This window comes from Orycteropus afer, unplaced genomic scaffold (assembly GCF_000298275.1).
Source record: "Orycteropus afer afer isolate SDZICR_OR568_19922 unplaced genomic scaffold, OryAfe1.0 scaffold00128, whole genome shotgun sequence".
Classification (NCBI taxonomy): Eukaryota; Metazoa; Chordata; class Mammalia; order Tubulidentata; family Orycteropodidae; genus Orycteropus; species Orycteropus afer.
The window spans coordinates 1,476,750-1,489,481 of NW_006921715.1; the positions used below are offsets into that span (position 1 = coordinate 1,476,750).

At 47.9% G+C, this 12,732-nt stretch overlaps 1 protein-coding gene across 1 annotated transcript in view; it reads left to right on the forward strand.

Annotated features, from left to right (window-relative positions):
* SETD3 (SET domain containing 3, actin histidine methyltransferase) overlaps nucleotides 1-12,732 on the forward strand; it is a 115,522-nt gene that overhangs the window by 22,238 nt on the left and 80,552 nt on the right. The window contains exons 4-7 of the mRNA XM_007944609.2: nucleotides 1,308-1,400; nucleotides 3,714-3,862; nucleotides 5,984-6,056; nucleotides 6,368-6,624. Of these exons, the coding sequence (XP_007942800.2) occupies nucleotides 1,308-1,400; nucleotides 3,714-3,862; nucleotides 5,984-6,056; nucleotides 6,368-6,624 (572 nt within the window). The remainder of the gene's footprint in view (nucleotides 1-1,307; nucleotides 1,401-3,713; nucleotides 3,863-5,983; nucleotides 6,057-6,367; nucleotides 6,625-12,732) is intronic.

A 12,732-nucleotide genomic window follows, 5' to 3' on the forward strand; every position in this document is an offset into this window, starting at 1 on the left:
GGTGTATTAACTGCCCTCGCCTTGTTTCCTTGGCCCCTTAGGTGTAGGTTATGGGACAGGCTAAACCTCAAGTATAAACGTAGCTTTCTCTGCGACGGAGAGCAGGCAGCGGCAGCCACCAGTGTGGCAGGGGTGCTCACGCAGAGCACTGGCCCCAGGGAGGTTCCCTTTGTCACCTGGTTCCCCCACTAGCCTGAAAGCAGCCTGAGGCAGGCTTTTGTCTTCTTCAGCACTGTACACCAGGGCCAGTAAGTTTTTGTTGATAGACCAAAGGTGAGACTAATTAGCCTTAATAGGTAAGAGTTAGCACATAACTAGTTACTGTTAGTGCTTTACCACAAAGAGTCTTTTCCTTGGCAAGCAAAGTGTTCGGCACGAGCAGGGGCAGAAGGTTCTCTCTAAACTGACACAACCGTTTGAAGAGAACGAGCTTCCGGCAGCGTCCTCATCCCGCCGCCTTTCCAGACCCCGGCGGGGCTGGCCCTGCAGCAGTCAGCCTGTTTGTAGCAGAGATGGAGCCATGGCTCTGTATGACTCCTCCAGAGTACTTCATGCAGTGTCTTACACAGGGACCTGAGAAGCCTGGTGACTAATTGTCTTTATGTCCAGCTTAACTGGTTCCCTCAGAGAGCCATTGTGACAGGGCTTAATGAGAAGGAAATGCGGGCTTTGAATGTGGCCTTCTCTCTTGCCACCTAGAAACATTTTCGGAGATGTGTGTTCATCTCAGCTGTTCTGTGTTCCTGTTTGCAAGTGTGTCCTGGGGAATGTCTTGTCAGAGCAGTAAGGAAAAGGTGCACACAGGCTCGGCGCTCACATGCACATCCCAGGCACAGTTTAATAAGAGGCTTTACAGGGCTTAGTATGTGCTGGGAAAAGTATACCTGACTTGCACTTCTTATTGCCCCGGCTGAAGTGTCAGTCGTTTAGAAGTGAAGCAGCAGCTGCAAAACACCGCATAATGTGGATGAACTTGGAGGACATGCTGAGTGAAATAAGTCAATCACAGAAGGATAAAAACAGTATTAGTTCGTTGTGGAAGGTCAAGGAAAAGTTTATATATGGAGGGAAATGTTCTTTGTTGGTTGCCAGGGGTGGGAGGGAAGGAGAGGGAACACTGCGGGGGGGCGGAATGCATTGACCCATGCAGGGGGAGGAATTGAACAATGATAAGAAATGAATTAAACTAAAAAAAAAAAAAAAAATCAGCAGCAACAACAAAACCCAAATCCTTTTCCTTCTGAAGACCCACAGGTTGAGTTGAAAGAAAGCAGCGTCTCAGTCCCACGGCTTTTATGTTGTTACAGGATGCAGCACCCCTGCCCCAGGCCCGGGGAAGGAATGGGAGGAATATGTGCAGATCCGGTCTCTTGTTGAGAAAATACGGAAAAAGCAAAAAGGTACGTTTCCTAGAGTCATCATCGTTTCATAGCGTCACGTGGAAACACAGCCTGAGTGAGGAAGGCTCTGAGAGGCACCCCGGTTGCAGCGTGCCACGCACCCGTGGCTGTCGGGCTAGGAGGAGATGTGGGCAATCTGCGTTGGAGATGCTGGCACCTGCTTTGGGAGAGGTAGAGACATTCAGCTCCAGGGAGAAAAAAGTTTGTATCTTGGGGCTAAAACGACACAGCTTTTGTTCATTTACTTTTACTTTATGAAACACACGCTTAGGTCTGGTTCCTGTACTGTGTTCCCATTTGGGTACGTAAAGCCGTGTGTGGTCAACGTGCAGGTACATGCTGATTGGTGAATGTGTTCCTGAGTGTTTATAATTCACTTGATCACATCTTGACTAAGAAGAGCCATAGTTATGCTTTGTAAGCAGTGTTTTTGCAGAGGGTGCTCCTTGGGTGGTACAGAGGGTTTGTGCTCAACTGCTTACCTGTAGGTTGACGGTTTGAACCCACCCAGCAGTGCTGAGGAAGAAGCACTGGCTCTCTGTTTCCATAGAGGTTACCCCGAAAATGCCCTGTGGAGCAGTGCTACTCTGTAACATGGGGTCACTGTAAGTCAGCATGAACTCAGCGGCAACAGCAGTGGGTTTGGTTTTCTTTTCTTTTGGTGCAGGTCTTGGCTTCTCAGCCAGGCTGGAGGCGGGGCTGACTGACACCTAGGGTCAGGCTGACAGTGCTCATTCACTATGCCTGTTGTTTCTGCTCTATAAAGCACAAAACACATATGGGTGTGTAGGGTCGCCCTGAGTCCAAGGAGCAGCTGTGTGAGGAGCAGGCTTTTGAAGGGTGGGGCAAAGCTCCTCAGACGCCCATCTTATCCGAAAAGTAAGTTGGAGAATCTGTGTCTTTCCTTGTTGATTTTTTTACTGTTCTACCTTAAACATCTTTAAACACGTCGATGTAAGATGGTCTCACAGTCCCAAATTGTCAACAGCATATCCCTTCATAATGTTACTCACACGAAGTGCTGATGGGCCTGGAGGGGTGTAGGGAGCCTGGACTTTTGTATGTCCTTTGTTTCTGTTCTGTGTAGATACGCTTACTGAAACTAACACTTAAGTTAGCGCCTTTGTTAGTTCTCAGTGAGTGAGGAGTGGCTCGTGTCTTGGTGTGTCCCTGACTTGGTCATTTCCCTTCATTAAGCAAGGTTCTGGACAGATTGTGTGACACCGCCCTGTGGCAGCCATTACTGTCTGCCATCCTGTGATGGGGAGGCCACAGGCAGGGGCCTCAGGTGCACACCCAGCCCCTCACCTAGGACACTTCTGCTCCTCTTCTAGGCCACACTACAGACCGGATCTCCTGCGTGTGCCTTTGGATCTCTGTAACTGTTTCTGAATGTGTCAGTTTCCTTTGCTTCTTGCACATCTGCTGGCTTGCTCCTTCGCCCTCCCCATGTCCTTTGTTTGGATTTCTATTGGCTTTGAAGGACGAAGACCTGCAGATCCCCTTGCAGTCCCACACCTTGGTCAGTTTCTGTCCCACCCACATTGGTTATCTTTTCTCTGAAGGTTTTCTTACTTAATGGAGGATCCCAAAACATGTGGTAGTAGCAAAATACATGATAGTAATAGGCATTTTTAAAATTCACGTAAGTGGTATCATATGCGTGATATGTTAAAAACATGACCTGTTGTTGTTGTTATGTGCCATGAGTCGCACCCGACTCATAGCGACCCCTCCTTGGGTTTCTGAGGTGGTATCTCTACAGAAGTAGATGCCCCATCTTCCTTTCGAGGAGTGGCTGGTGGGTTTGAACCGCCAGCCTTCTGGTTAGCAGTCAAGTGCCTTAGGCACTACGCCACCAGAGCTCGCTCACAGTACCTACTAAGTAGTAAATATTTCTCTATAACTGGCAGGGACTTTAGGATTTAACCTGCCTCATACGTCACTGCTTATGTACTGTGACGATGTGGGTGTTTCATTTTGACTGTTGCAGGATTGGAGTATTAGGACAATGTTGAACTTGCTACCTTTGAGTCAATTCTGACTCATAGTGACCCTAGAGGACAGAGTAGAACTGCCCCATAGGGTATCCTAGGCTGTCAATCTTTACAGAAGCAGACTGCCTCATTGTTGTCTCTCAGAGCGCTGTTGGGTTTGAACCGCTAACCTTTTGGTTAGCAGCTGGATGCCTTAATCATATGGAACCAGGGCTCCTTCCAGCATTGATCAAGGTCTGTTTTTATTTTCTGAGGGCAATTTGTGTGGTCTGTGCCCTAAAGTAGCTCTTATTTTCTAACACATGGGCTGATCTAGGTCTGTCTGTGACTTTTGATGGGAAAAGAGAAGATTACTTTCCTGAACTGATGAGATGGGCCTCTGCCAATGGGGCCTCAGTGGAGGGTTTTGAAATGGCTCCCTTCAGAGAAGAGGGCTTTGGTCTGAGAGCAACCAGAGACATCAAGGTGAGTCCTAAGCTGTCGGTGGGAGCAGTCTGAGTGGGTTCCAAGCGTGGGGTGGCCTGGAGTGCCCGGGTGAGGGGATGGGACATGGCTTGCTGCCACGCCCCACGGGCAGCCTGCTTGGGCACCTTGAGCCCTGTTCCGGGCGGCCCCTCAGCTCACCATCCTGGGAACTACAGGTTAACCTGTGGCTTTCAGCAGGCTGGCTCGTGTTCTGTTAGGTGACTGTAGCATGCCTCACGGGGTTTCGCAGTTTGAATGAAGAGCAGGATGTAGACTCAGGGTCATGTGGAGGAAGAGCACATGGGGCCTTGTGATGGGGTAGCTGTGGGGGTGAGGGGCTGTGTAAAGATGCTCTCCAGTTTCCTACAGTGAATAACTGAGTGGTGGGAGCTGCCACTTAATAGCAACAGCAGCAGAGAATAGGAAAGGAGGGGAGAGTCCTCACTGCTGAGTGAGAGGGGCACTCCTCCTCTCAAGAGGCTCCCCCCTCACCTGACATCCCCCCACCCTCCAGGTCCTCCTCTCATGGGGCTCCCCCCTCACCTGCCATCCCGGCCCCTCTCCACTCCCCCCTCACCTGACATGCCGGCCCCTCTCCACTCCCCCCTCAACGGCCATCTTGGCCTCTCTCCGCTCCTCCATCACCTGTCATCCTGGCCTCTCTCCGCCACCCTCTCTCCGCCACCCCCCTCACCGGCCATCCCGGCCTCTCTCCGCCACCCCCCTCACCGGCCATCCTGGCCTCTCTCCACTTTTCCACTCCACTGACATTCCCACCCCCTAGGTCCTCCTCTCATGGGGCTCTCCCAGCACCTGCTATCCCAGCCCTCTCCACCCACCCTCACCTGTCCTAGGTGGGGTGGCACTGGATCTGTGAGAGTCTGGGAGAAAGAACTGGGCTGTTACAGCCTTTTTCTCTGGGAGCTGGTTGCTCATATGCATTCATTCTGCTAAGCTTCCCCATGCTGCAGGTCTCCCAGGTAGACTCCTGTGGGGAGGCTGCTGGGGCTCTGGTTCTGCTTTTAACTAGGTGGGAATGTCGGTCTAATTCTGGGGTTCAGCAGGTGATATTTTGGGTGGCTAGACAGTCTGCTGTATTCTTATGTCTGTCTAGTTCAGAATTTGAGTAGAGTAAGTAGGTGTTACTTGGACCCCCTCAAACCTTCAGCGACATTTTTGGTCAAGTTGTAATTAACCTTTCATTGTTACATTGATAAATCATATACTGGTGTATCAGATACCCATCAAATTGTCTACCATACTTGTACTCATACCAGAGTCTCCCCAAGACAAGGACCTCTTCCTTCCTTTAGTTAAGGACAAGATATATATGAATAATTCACACAATACATGTTGGTGACCACATGTCACCTGTTGTCTTGTCATGTCTGGTGAGAAGCTAGCATCATTTGTTCAGATGCTGCCCACAGTGTCTTAGCTGTGGTCTGTCTCCTACGTGCCGTTTCAACTGTAAAGATGCACACATGGGGAACTTAGTAAAACGAATCCTCTCCTTTGGCCAGAAAACAAAACAAAACAAAACAAAACAAAACAAAAAAACCCAGTAAACCTACACTTTTGCTGGTGCTGTTGTGTCTAGCTTGGCGTGAACATCCCTTGGCTTCAAAACCTCCACAGTAGGAGCAGTTTACGTAGATTTAGGTTTTGATTGGGGCAGACTCTTTTTTTATTTCTCTGTTTCTAGAACTTAAAAATTCAAGTTCAGAAAAGATACAGTTGTGCTCACTATCCCAAATTACTTGCTTTAAGTTAAAGTTGAAAGTCCTTTTCTGACCACGTGCCCTCGGGTAGGTTAGTTTTTGTACTGGAATCTTACTGTAATGTATGCCTCTGCTCATTTATTGACTTACTTAATTGAATCCTTGCATTCTTACATACACTTGGTGTTTAGAAATGAAGTAGTGATAAACCAAAAAACCCAGCTCACTGCTGTCAAGTCAGATCCAACTCATAGTGACCCCTCCTGGGGGTCTGAGGTAGTATCCCTACGGAGAAGTTGAGGTCGTGTTCAATGTCTGATTGGCCTTCTGACCACAGACACAGCTGGACTGAAATGTTAACATCTTTGATGATGCTGCTATTTTCTTATTTTTTCCCCAGGCCGAAGAATTATTTTTGTGGGTTCCACGAAAATTACTGATGACGGTTGAATCTGCCAAAAATTCAGTGTTGGGTGAGAATGATTTCTGACTGTTCATTCAAGGCAAAGTGCAGTAGGCACACACACAATTGCATTTTGTGGAGCTGAGGGTCCTGTTTGGGTGTCATTCTCAACTGGGGAAACAGTCCCCCAAATCCACATGAGGTGTCCTCAGGACAGATGTGCCTAATCTGACCTAATACAAGAGGGCCCAAAGAAACACACAGGATTGTAAATCATACAAGACATGGCAGTTAGTTCTATAGCTTTAAACTATGTCTCGAATATGGACTTGTTAAAGACGTTTGTGGGACTTAATGCTGTTCACTTCTGGGTTAATTCAGGGCCCTTATACTCTCAAGACCGAATTCTGCAAGCCATGGGGAATATCACCCTGGCCTTTCATCTGCTGTGTGAGAGGGCCAGCCCTAACTCTTTCTGGCAGCCCTACATTCAGACCCTGCCCAGTGAGTACGACACTCCGCTGTACTTTGAAGAAGATGAGGTCCGCTATCTGCAGTCGACACAAGCCGTGCACGACATCTTCAGCCAGTACAAAAACACAGCCCGGCAGTACGCCTATTTCTATAAGGTGATCCAGGTGAGTTGTTGTTCCCTGGGCCCGGGTCCTTCCCAGGGTGGGAGGAAAGGAGTGGGTGCAGGAAGCGTCCCACTTGACTTCTTGTTGAAGGATGCACAGAGGTTTTTATTGCTAAATTGAAAAATGAGTACAGTGCTTTTTCTGTTTTCACAACTATACCAGTGGAATCTTGTTTTGAATGTACTATCTGATGTCATCAGGGACCAGGGAACCAGAAGCAGCAATAATTCCTGAGTTTCTCAAGAGTGTCTACGTTTTTCTGAGAGCCAGAGATTACAAAAACGAGTCTAAAAGCTATTAAATGTATCTGATAGGAAAAGGTGTTCTGTGGATTGACTTTCCAAGAAAATGAAAGCCCATTTGTGGGTTCGTCATGTGTATGTATGTGTGTGCACACACACACACTCTAGTAAAAGGGTGACCTTTAATTTATTAGATGATGACACTTTGTTTTGCACAGTGTACAGTGTGTTATATTCTTGTCAGTTGTCAGTGAAAGGGTCCACATAAAAGCTTCTGTAGGTGTGAACATTGGAATAACGCCTGGTTACCTCTCTCAGCCGCCAGCACCATCACTTCCAGTTGAACAGCAGGTAGCAGGTTCAGGGCCAGAGTCCTGGCTCCCACTTGAGGTGGAGGGGGAGTTTCTGTGCCCCTGATTCTCCCCTTTCTCAGTCGCTCAAGGGTCAGCTCTGGGGCTCCTACAGGTAGACAAGGCGGCTGCAGTGCTCCTTCGCTCTGCTCTGGGCACTTCGACACCCACATCGGGCTCAGGTTGTTGTTAATAGCTCATCTGGTCCTGCTGTGCTTTATTTGCAGGAAGCGGTACTCTCGTTTCATTTCCCTAGGTGATACGGCTTTCAGTTCATAATTTCACTTGTTAGCATGTTACCACACTAGACTAATGCATTCAGAATTATATCCTAGCCCTCAAAATGCTTCAGATAAACCAGAAATGATAGAAGTCCTGTTGTTCTCAAGTTTAAATCACTGTTTTCCTAAACCCTAAACTTGAGGAAGTCATTCGGAATTATCCCGTGGTATGTATGTGGCTTTTCTTTCAAGCTGGTGTGATTTAAGCAACATGGATGCAGCCCCCTCAGACTCGGACTCTTCATCCGGGCATACCCACACCCTGAACCCATGCGGATGTCGTGACCTGGAGGGCTCTGCTTTGACTGGCTTTTCACTTCTCCATTTTTAATGACTGCAGATAAAGCTGAGTTTTGTAGGCCTGTTGTTTTCTGTCATTGGACAGCAGACTGAGAAACAGCTCTTTTCACTCTTGTGTCTCTCACATCCAAGCTGCCATTGTTTGACGAGTGTGGTCGCCTACCCCAAAAGGGATCAGTTCTGCTGGGCTAGAGACACTGACATGGCAGCAGGGCTCTGGTAACTGGCCTCTCGGGGTCCCTAGCTATTTGTATTCACCGGCCTGCTTGCTTCAATATTAACTGAGCTGGGTGCTCTGGATTCAGAATTGGCTGAGGTTTTAAATGCCTGTGAGCCGCTAAGCCTCCATTTGACGTCAGCCTGTTTAGGCGCCCCTCTCACACTGTTCAGGTGACTACGTGTCTCCAGCGCAGTGTAGTCAGCAGTTGTGGTTGTCGTGAGGTGCCGTCGGTCGGCTCTGACTCATAGCGAGCCTGTGTACGACAGAACGCAGCACTGCCTGGCCCTGCACCAGCCTCACAATCCTGGCTGTACCTGAGCCCGTTGTTGTAGCCGCTGTGCCAGTCCATCTCATTGAGGGCCTTCCCCTTCTTTGTTGACCCTCCACTTTACCAAGCATGAGATCCTTCTCCAGAGAATGGTTCCTTTTGACGTGACCATTGTAGGTGAGATGAAGTCTGGCCATCCTCGCTTCCAGGGAGCATTCTGCCGTACTTCTTCCAGGACGGGTTTGTTAGTTGTTCTGGCAGTCCATGGAATTTTCATTATTCTTTGCCAACACCACAACTCAAAAACATCTGCTCTTCCTCAGTCTTCCTTATTCATTGTCCAGCTCTCACATGCAGATGAGGCTGTTGAAAATACCTTGGCTTAGGTTAGGCGCACCTTCATCTTCAAATAGATATCTTTGCTTTTCAGCACTTTAAGGAAGTCTTTTGCAGCAGGTTTGCCCAGTGCAATACAACATCTGGTTTCTTGACTGCTATTCCATTGATGTTGATTGTGGAACCAAGTAATATGAAATCTGAAATCTTTGACAACTTCAGTCTTTTTTCTCCATTTATCGTGATGCTGCTTGTTGGTCTGCTTGTGAGGATTTTAATTTTTTTTGTGTTGAGGTGTAATCCATACTGAAGAGTATAGTCTTTAATCTTCATCAGTAAGGGCTTCAAGTCATTTTTACTTTCAGCAAGCAAGGTTATGTCGTCTGCATATTTCAGGTTGTTAGTAAGTCTTCCTTCAATCCTGATGCTGCTGCATTATTCTTCATATAGTTCTGCTTCTTGAATTTTTTGCTCAACATACAGATTGAGTAAGTATGGTGAGAGGATACAACCCTGATGCCCACCTTTCCTGATTTTAAGCCATGCAAGTATCCCCTTGTTCTGTTTGAATGACAGCTTCCTGGTCCGTATACAGGTTCCTCATGAGCACAATCAAGTGTTTTAGAATTGCCATTCTTCTCAGTGTTATCCATAATTTGTTATGATCCACACAGTTAAATGCTTTTGCATAGTCAATAAAACACAAGTAAACATCTTTTTGATATTCTTTGCTTTCAGCCAGGATCCATCTGACATCAGCAATGATATCCCTCATTCCTTGTCCTCTTCTGAATCCAGCTTGCATTCTGGGAGTTCCCAGTCAATATACTGCTGCCACCATTTTTGAGTTATCTTCAGCAAAATTTTACTTGCATGTGATATTAATGCTATTGTTTGATAACTTCACATTCTGTGGGATCACCTTTCTTTGGAATGGGTTCAAATATGGATCTCTTCCAGTCACTTGGCCTGGTAGCCGTCTTCCAAATGTCTTAGTATGGACGAGTGAGTGCCTCTAGTGCAGCATCCGTTTGCTGAAACATCTCAGTGGCTATTCTGTAAATTCCCAGAGCTTTGACTTCTTCCTGCATTATCACTGGTTCTTGATCATATGCCACCTCCTGAAATGGGTGATCATCTACCAGTTCTTTTTGGTACAGTGACTCTGTGTATTCCTTCCATCTTCTTTTGACGTTTCCTGCGTCATTCAGTATTTTGTGCATAGAATCTTTCAGTATTGCCACTTGAGGCTTGAATTTTTCCTCAGTTCTTTCAGCTTGAGAAATGCTGAGCATGTTCTTCCCTTTTGGTTTTCTAACTCCAGGTCTTTGTGCATTTCATTATAGTAATTGGCTTGGTCTTCTTGAGTCAGCAGTGGTGTGAAAACCTTAGGGGCCAGAGAAGAGTCTACAAGTAAACCCCACTCAGCCGTTGTCCCGAGGCGATAATGCTGTCACAGGGGCGGGAACAGTCGGTGTACTTTATGATACAGATACCCTCTTTATATAAAACACCGTTCTCAAAGCACTAATGGGATTGGTCTTTTGAAAGCATAGTCCTGTAGCTGAAAACGTTGACCAGGAATGTGGGGACGAGGTGTGCACAGATGTGAACGGATCATCAGGTGTTAACATTTTGTTCAGTTAAACCACCCGTATATTGAAGATAACTGTCGTGATTTCAAGTGGAATCCAGCGAGGTACTTTTCTAACATGAGAGGCTCAGACTACAGAGAGCATGTAGTGTGTCTGCATCCACGTTAGTGCTTCTCCCTGGCTTTTTGCCCCTCAGATGCAACTGGCAGGGTCTGGGACATTCTTGTTGTAACTGGAATGAGGCGGGGTACAGGATCCAGGCCAGAGATGCTGCTAAACCGCCTACGATGCGTAGGGCAGCCCCCACAGTAGAAGCCTTTCTGCCCCACGTGTCTGTTGTCCTGAGATTGAGAAACCCTGCTTTGTGTTCAGAGCACAGAACAAAGCCCCTCAGATACCCCCGTGATGTCAGAGAGCATGGTCACCTCTGTCCGTGAGCATGACTAGAGCCTGAGCCTCGCTGAGAGTCTCTGTGCCTGCACGTCAGGAGTCGACTCATTGGCTGAGTCCAGACTCCCCCACCCCCACCCTGCTGGCTTGTGCTGTAGGAGAGGGGGTTCCCCCACCCTCCCTGTGCTGCACAAGAGGGGGTTGATGGGACTGATGGGATTGATTGTAAAGTAGTGTTTTGTTCACGGATTTTAACAAACATTCTTTTCAAACAAAACCAAACTACAAAATCCCCTTCAAGTGTCAGACTAGGTGTGGAGAAGTTCATTTTACCAGGGATGTAAATACAAGGGAACAAATGTTGAGAAAATGTGAACATAAAATGCACTTCCTCTACAGAGTCGTGCAGACTTGGACTAGAGTGAAGTTGATCCTTGGAGCTGAATGTTTAAAGTGAAGCACGTGGTGAAACAAGACCCTGGGGGAGGGGCACAGGTTAACGCTCCACCACTAGCTGAAAGGTTGGCGGCTTGAACCCACCCAGAGGCACCTTGGAAGATAGGTCTGGCAACCTGCTTCTGAAAGGTCACAGCCGTGAAAATTCAGTGACGCAGTTGCACTCTGCATGCAGGGCTCGCCATGCTTCTGGCGACTCTATGACATCTAGCGTGTGGTGCTGTGCTCGCTTCTCCAGGGGAGCTGGGAGGGCTTAGGCAGGAAGGCAGCATTTGTGTTATGGGAGAGAGCAAACAGTGTTCCCTGAACGGGGAGCCCAGACAGGTTGTAAGGAAGGGTCCCAAGCAGCCATCGGCTATTCTGCCTAAGGTTGGAGGCGGTGCAGGGTCTGAGCTTTGGAGTGAGGCAAACCTGACTTAAAATCCTGATCCCATGTCTCACTTGTTTAAATACAATGTGGAAAAGTTGCTTTATTTCTGAATTTGTTTTCTGCTCTGTCAAATAAAAGTGTCGAGAGCACCGTCAGCATAACAATACCCCTGGGTGGCTGCAGTGGGAGGGCGAGGGCATCGGGAGCAGAAGTCCGGTCAGGCCGTGTGGTGTGATTGAGAGGTGGGCCTTGCAGCTGGCCTGCTGTGTCGAGTCCCCATGGCACACTCAGCCGTCTCTCTGGCTGCCTCCCTTCCCTGCACGATGGGTCGAGGCAGCGCCTGCCTCCTAAGCTGTCGTGCAGGTGGGATGAGGTGGTGCCCGGGACTTGTTCTAGTGCTCATGGTACTGTCATTTGTGTTCCGCTCATTCATTTCTGTAGTTTTGTGTTTTGTTTTAAATTGCTTTTCCCACAGCCCCTGTAGTACCTTATGTTAGAATTTCTTAACCTTCTTGGTCCAAGGGTAATGAGGGGTGTGGTGGTTATGTTTTTGTGTCAAATTGTCTGGGCCTGGTTGAGTGGCTGGGCAGCTGGTAGTAGTTATTACCCATGATGAGAAAGGCAGTCAGCTCCATGGTGGGATCTACCACAAGCAGCTGAGTAGCTGCTTTGGGTATGTGGTCTGCCTCAGCAGCCAGCAGCTGAGTGAAGAAAAGCCTCCAGCTTCAGTGGGCCGGGAACTAAAGGCAGAGCTGAAGCCCAAGGCCGAGGGGCTCTCAGCCAGCCCCTAGAGCCTGACACTTTGAGCTCGGACTTAAAGCCTCCAAATTGTAAGAGAATAAACTCCTGTTTGTTTAAGCCATCCCATTCATGGTATATTGTCACAGTGGCACTAGGTAACCAGAACAAGGGGTATTCTTGTGAAACTGGGGATGCCGTCAGAGAGACCACCACAAGCTCACAATTACTTTGAAGTCTCAGGTTTTTGTTGGTGGTGGTGATTTCACACACACACCCCCCCCCCCCCCCCCCCCGCTTAACCCAGGTTACTGTGTGTCTGCCTGCTAGTCAGTGGTTAACCCTCCCTTCGCCATCCACCCCGGTAACCGTCAAGGAATATTTCTTTTTTTGTGAAATCTTTTCCTTGACTTTTTACACTGGTGGTCTCATACAGTATTTTCCACTTTCTCATTGGCTGATTTCACTCAGCATGATGCTCTAAGTTTATCCATGTTGTGAGATGTTTGCAGATTGATTGTTGTTCTTTAACATTGTGTACTATTTTATTGTGAGTATGGAC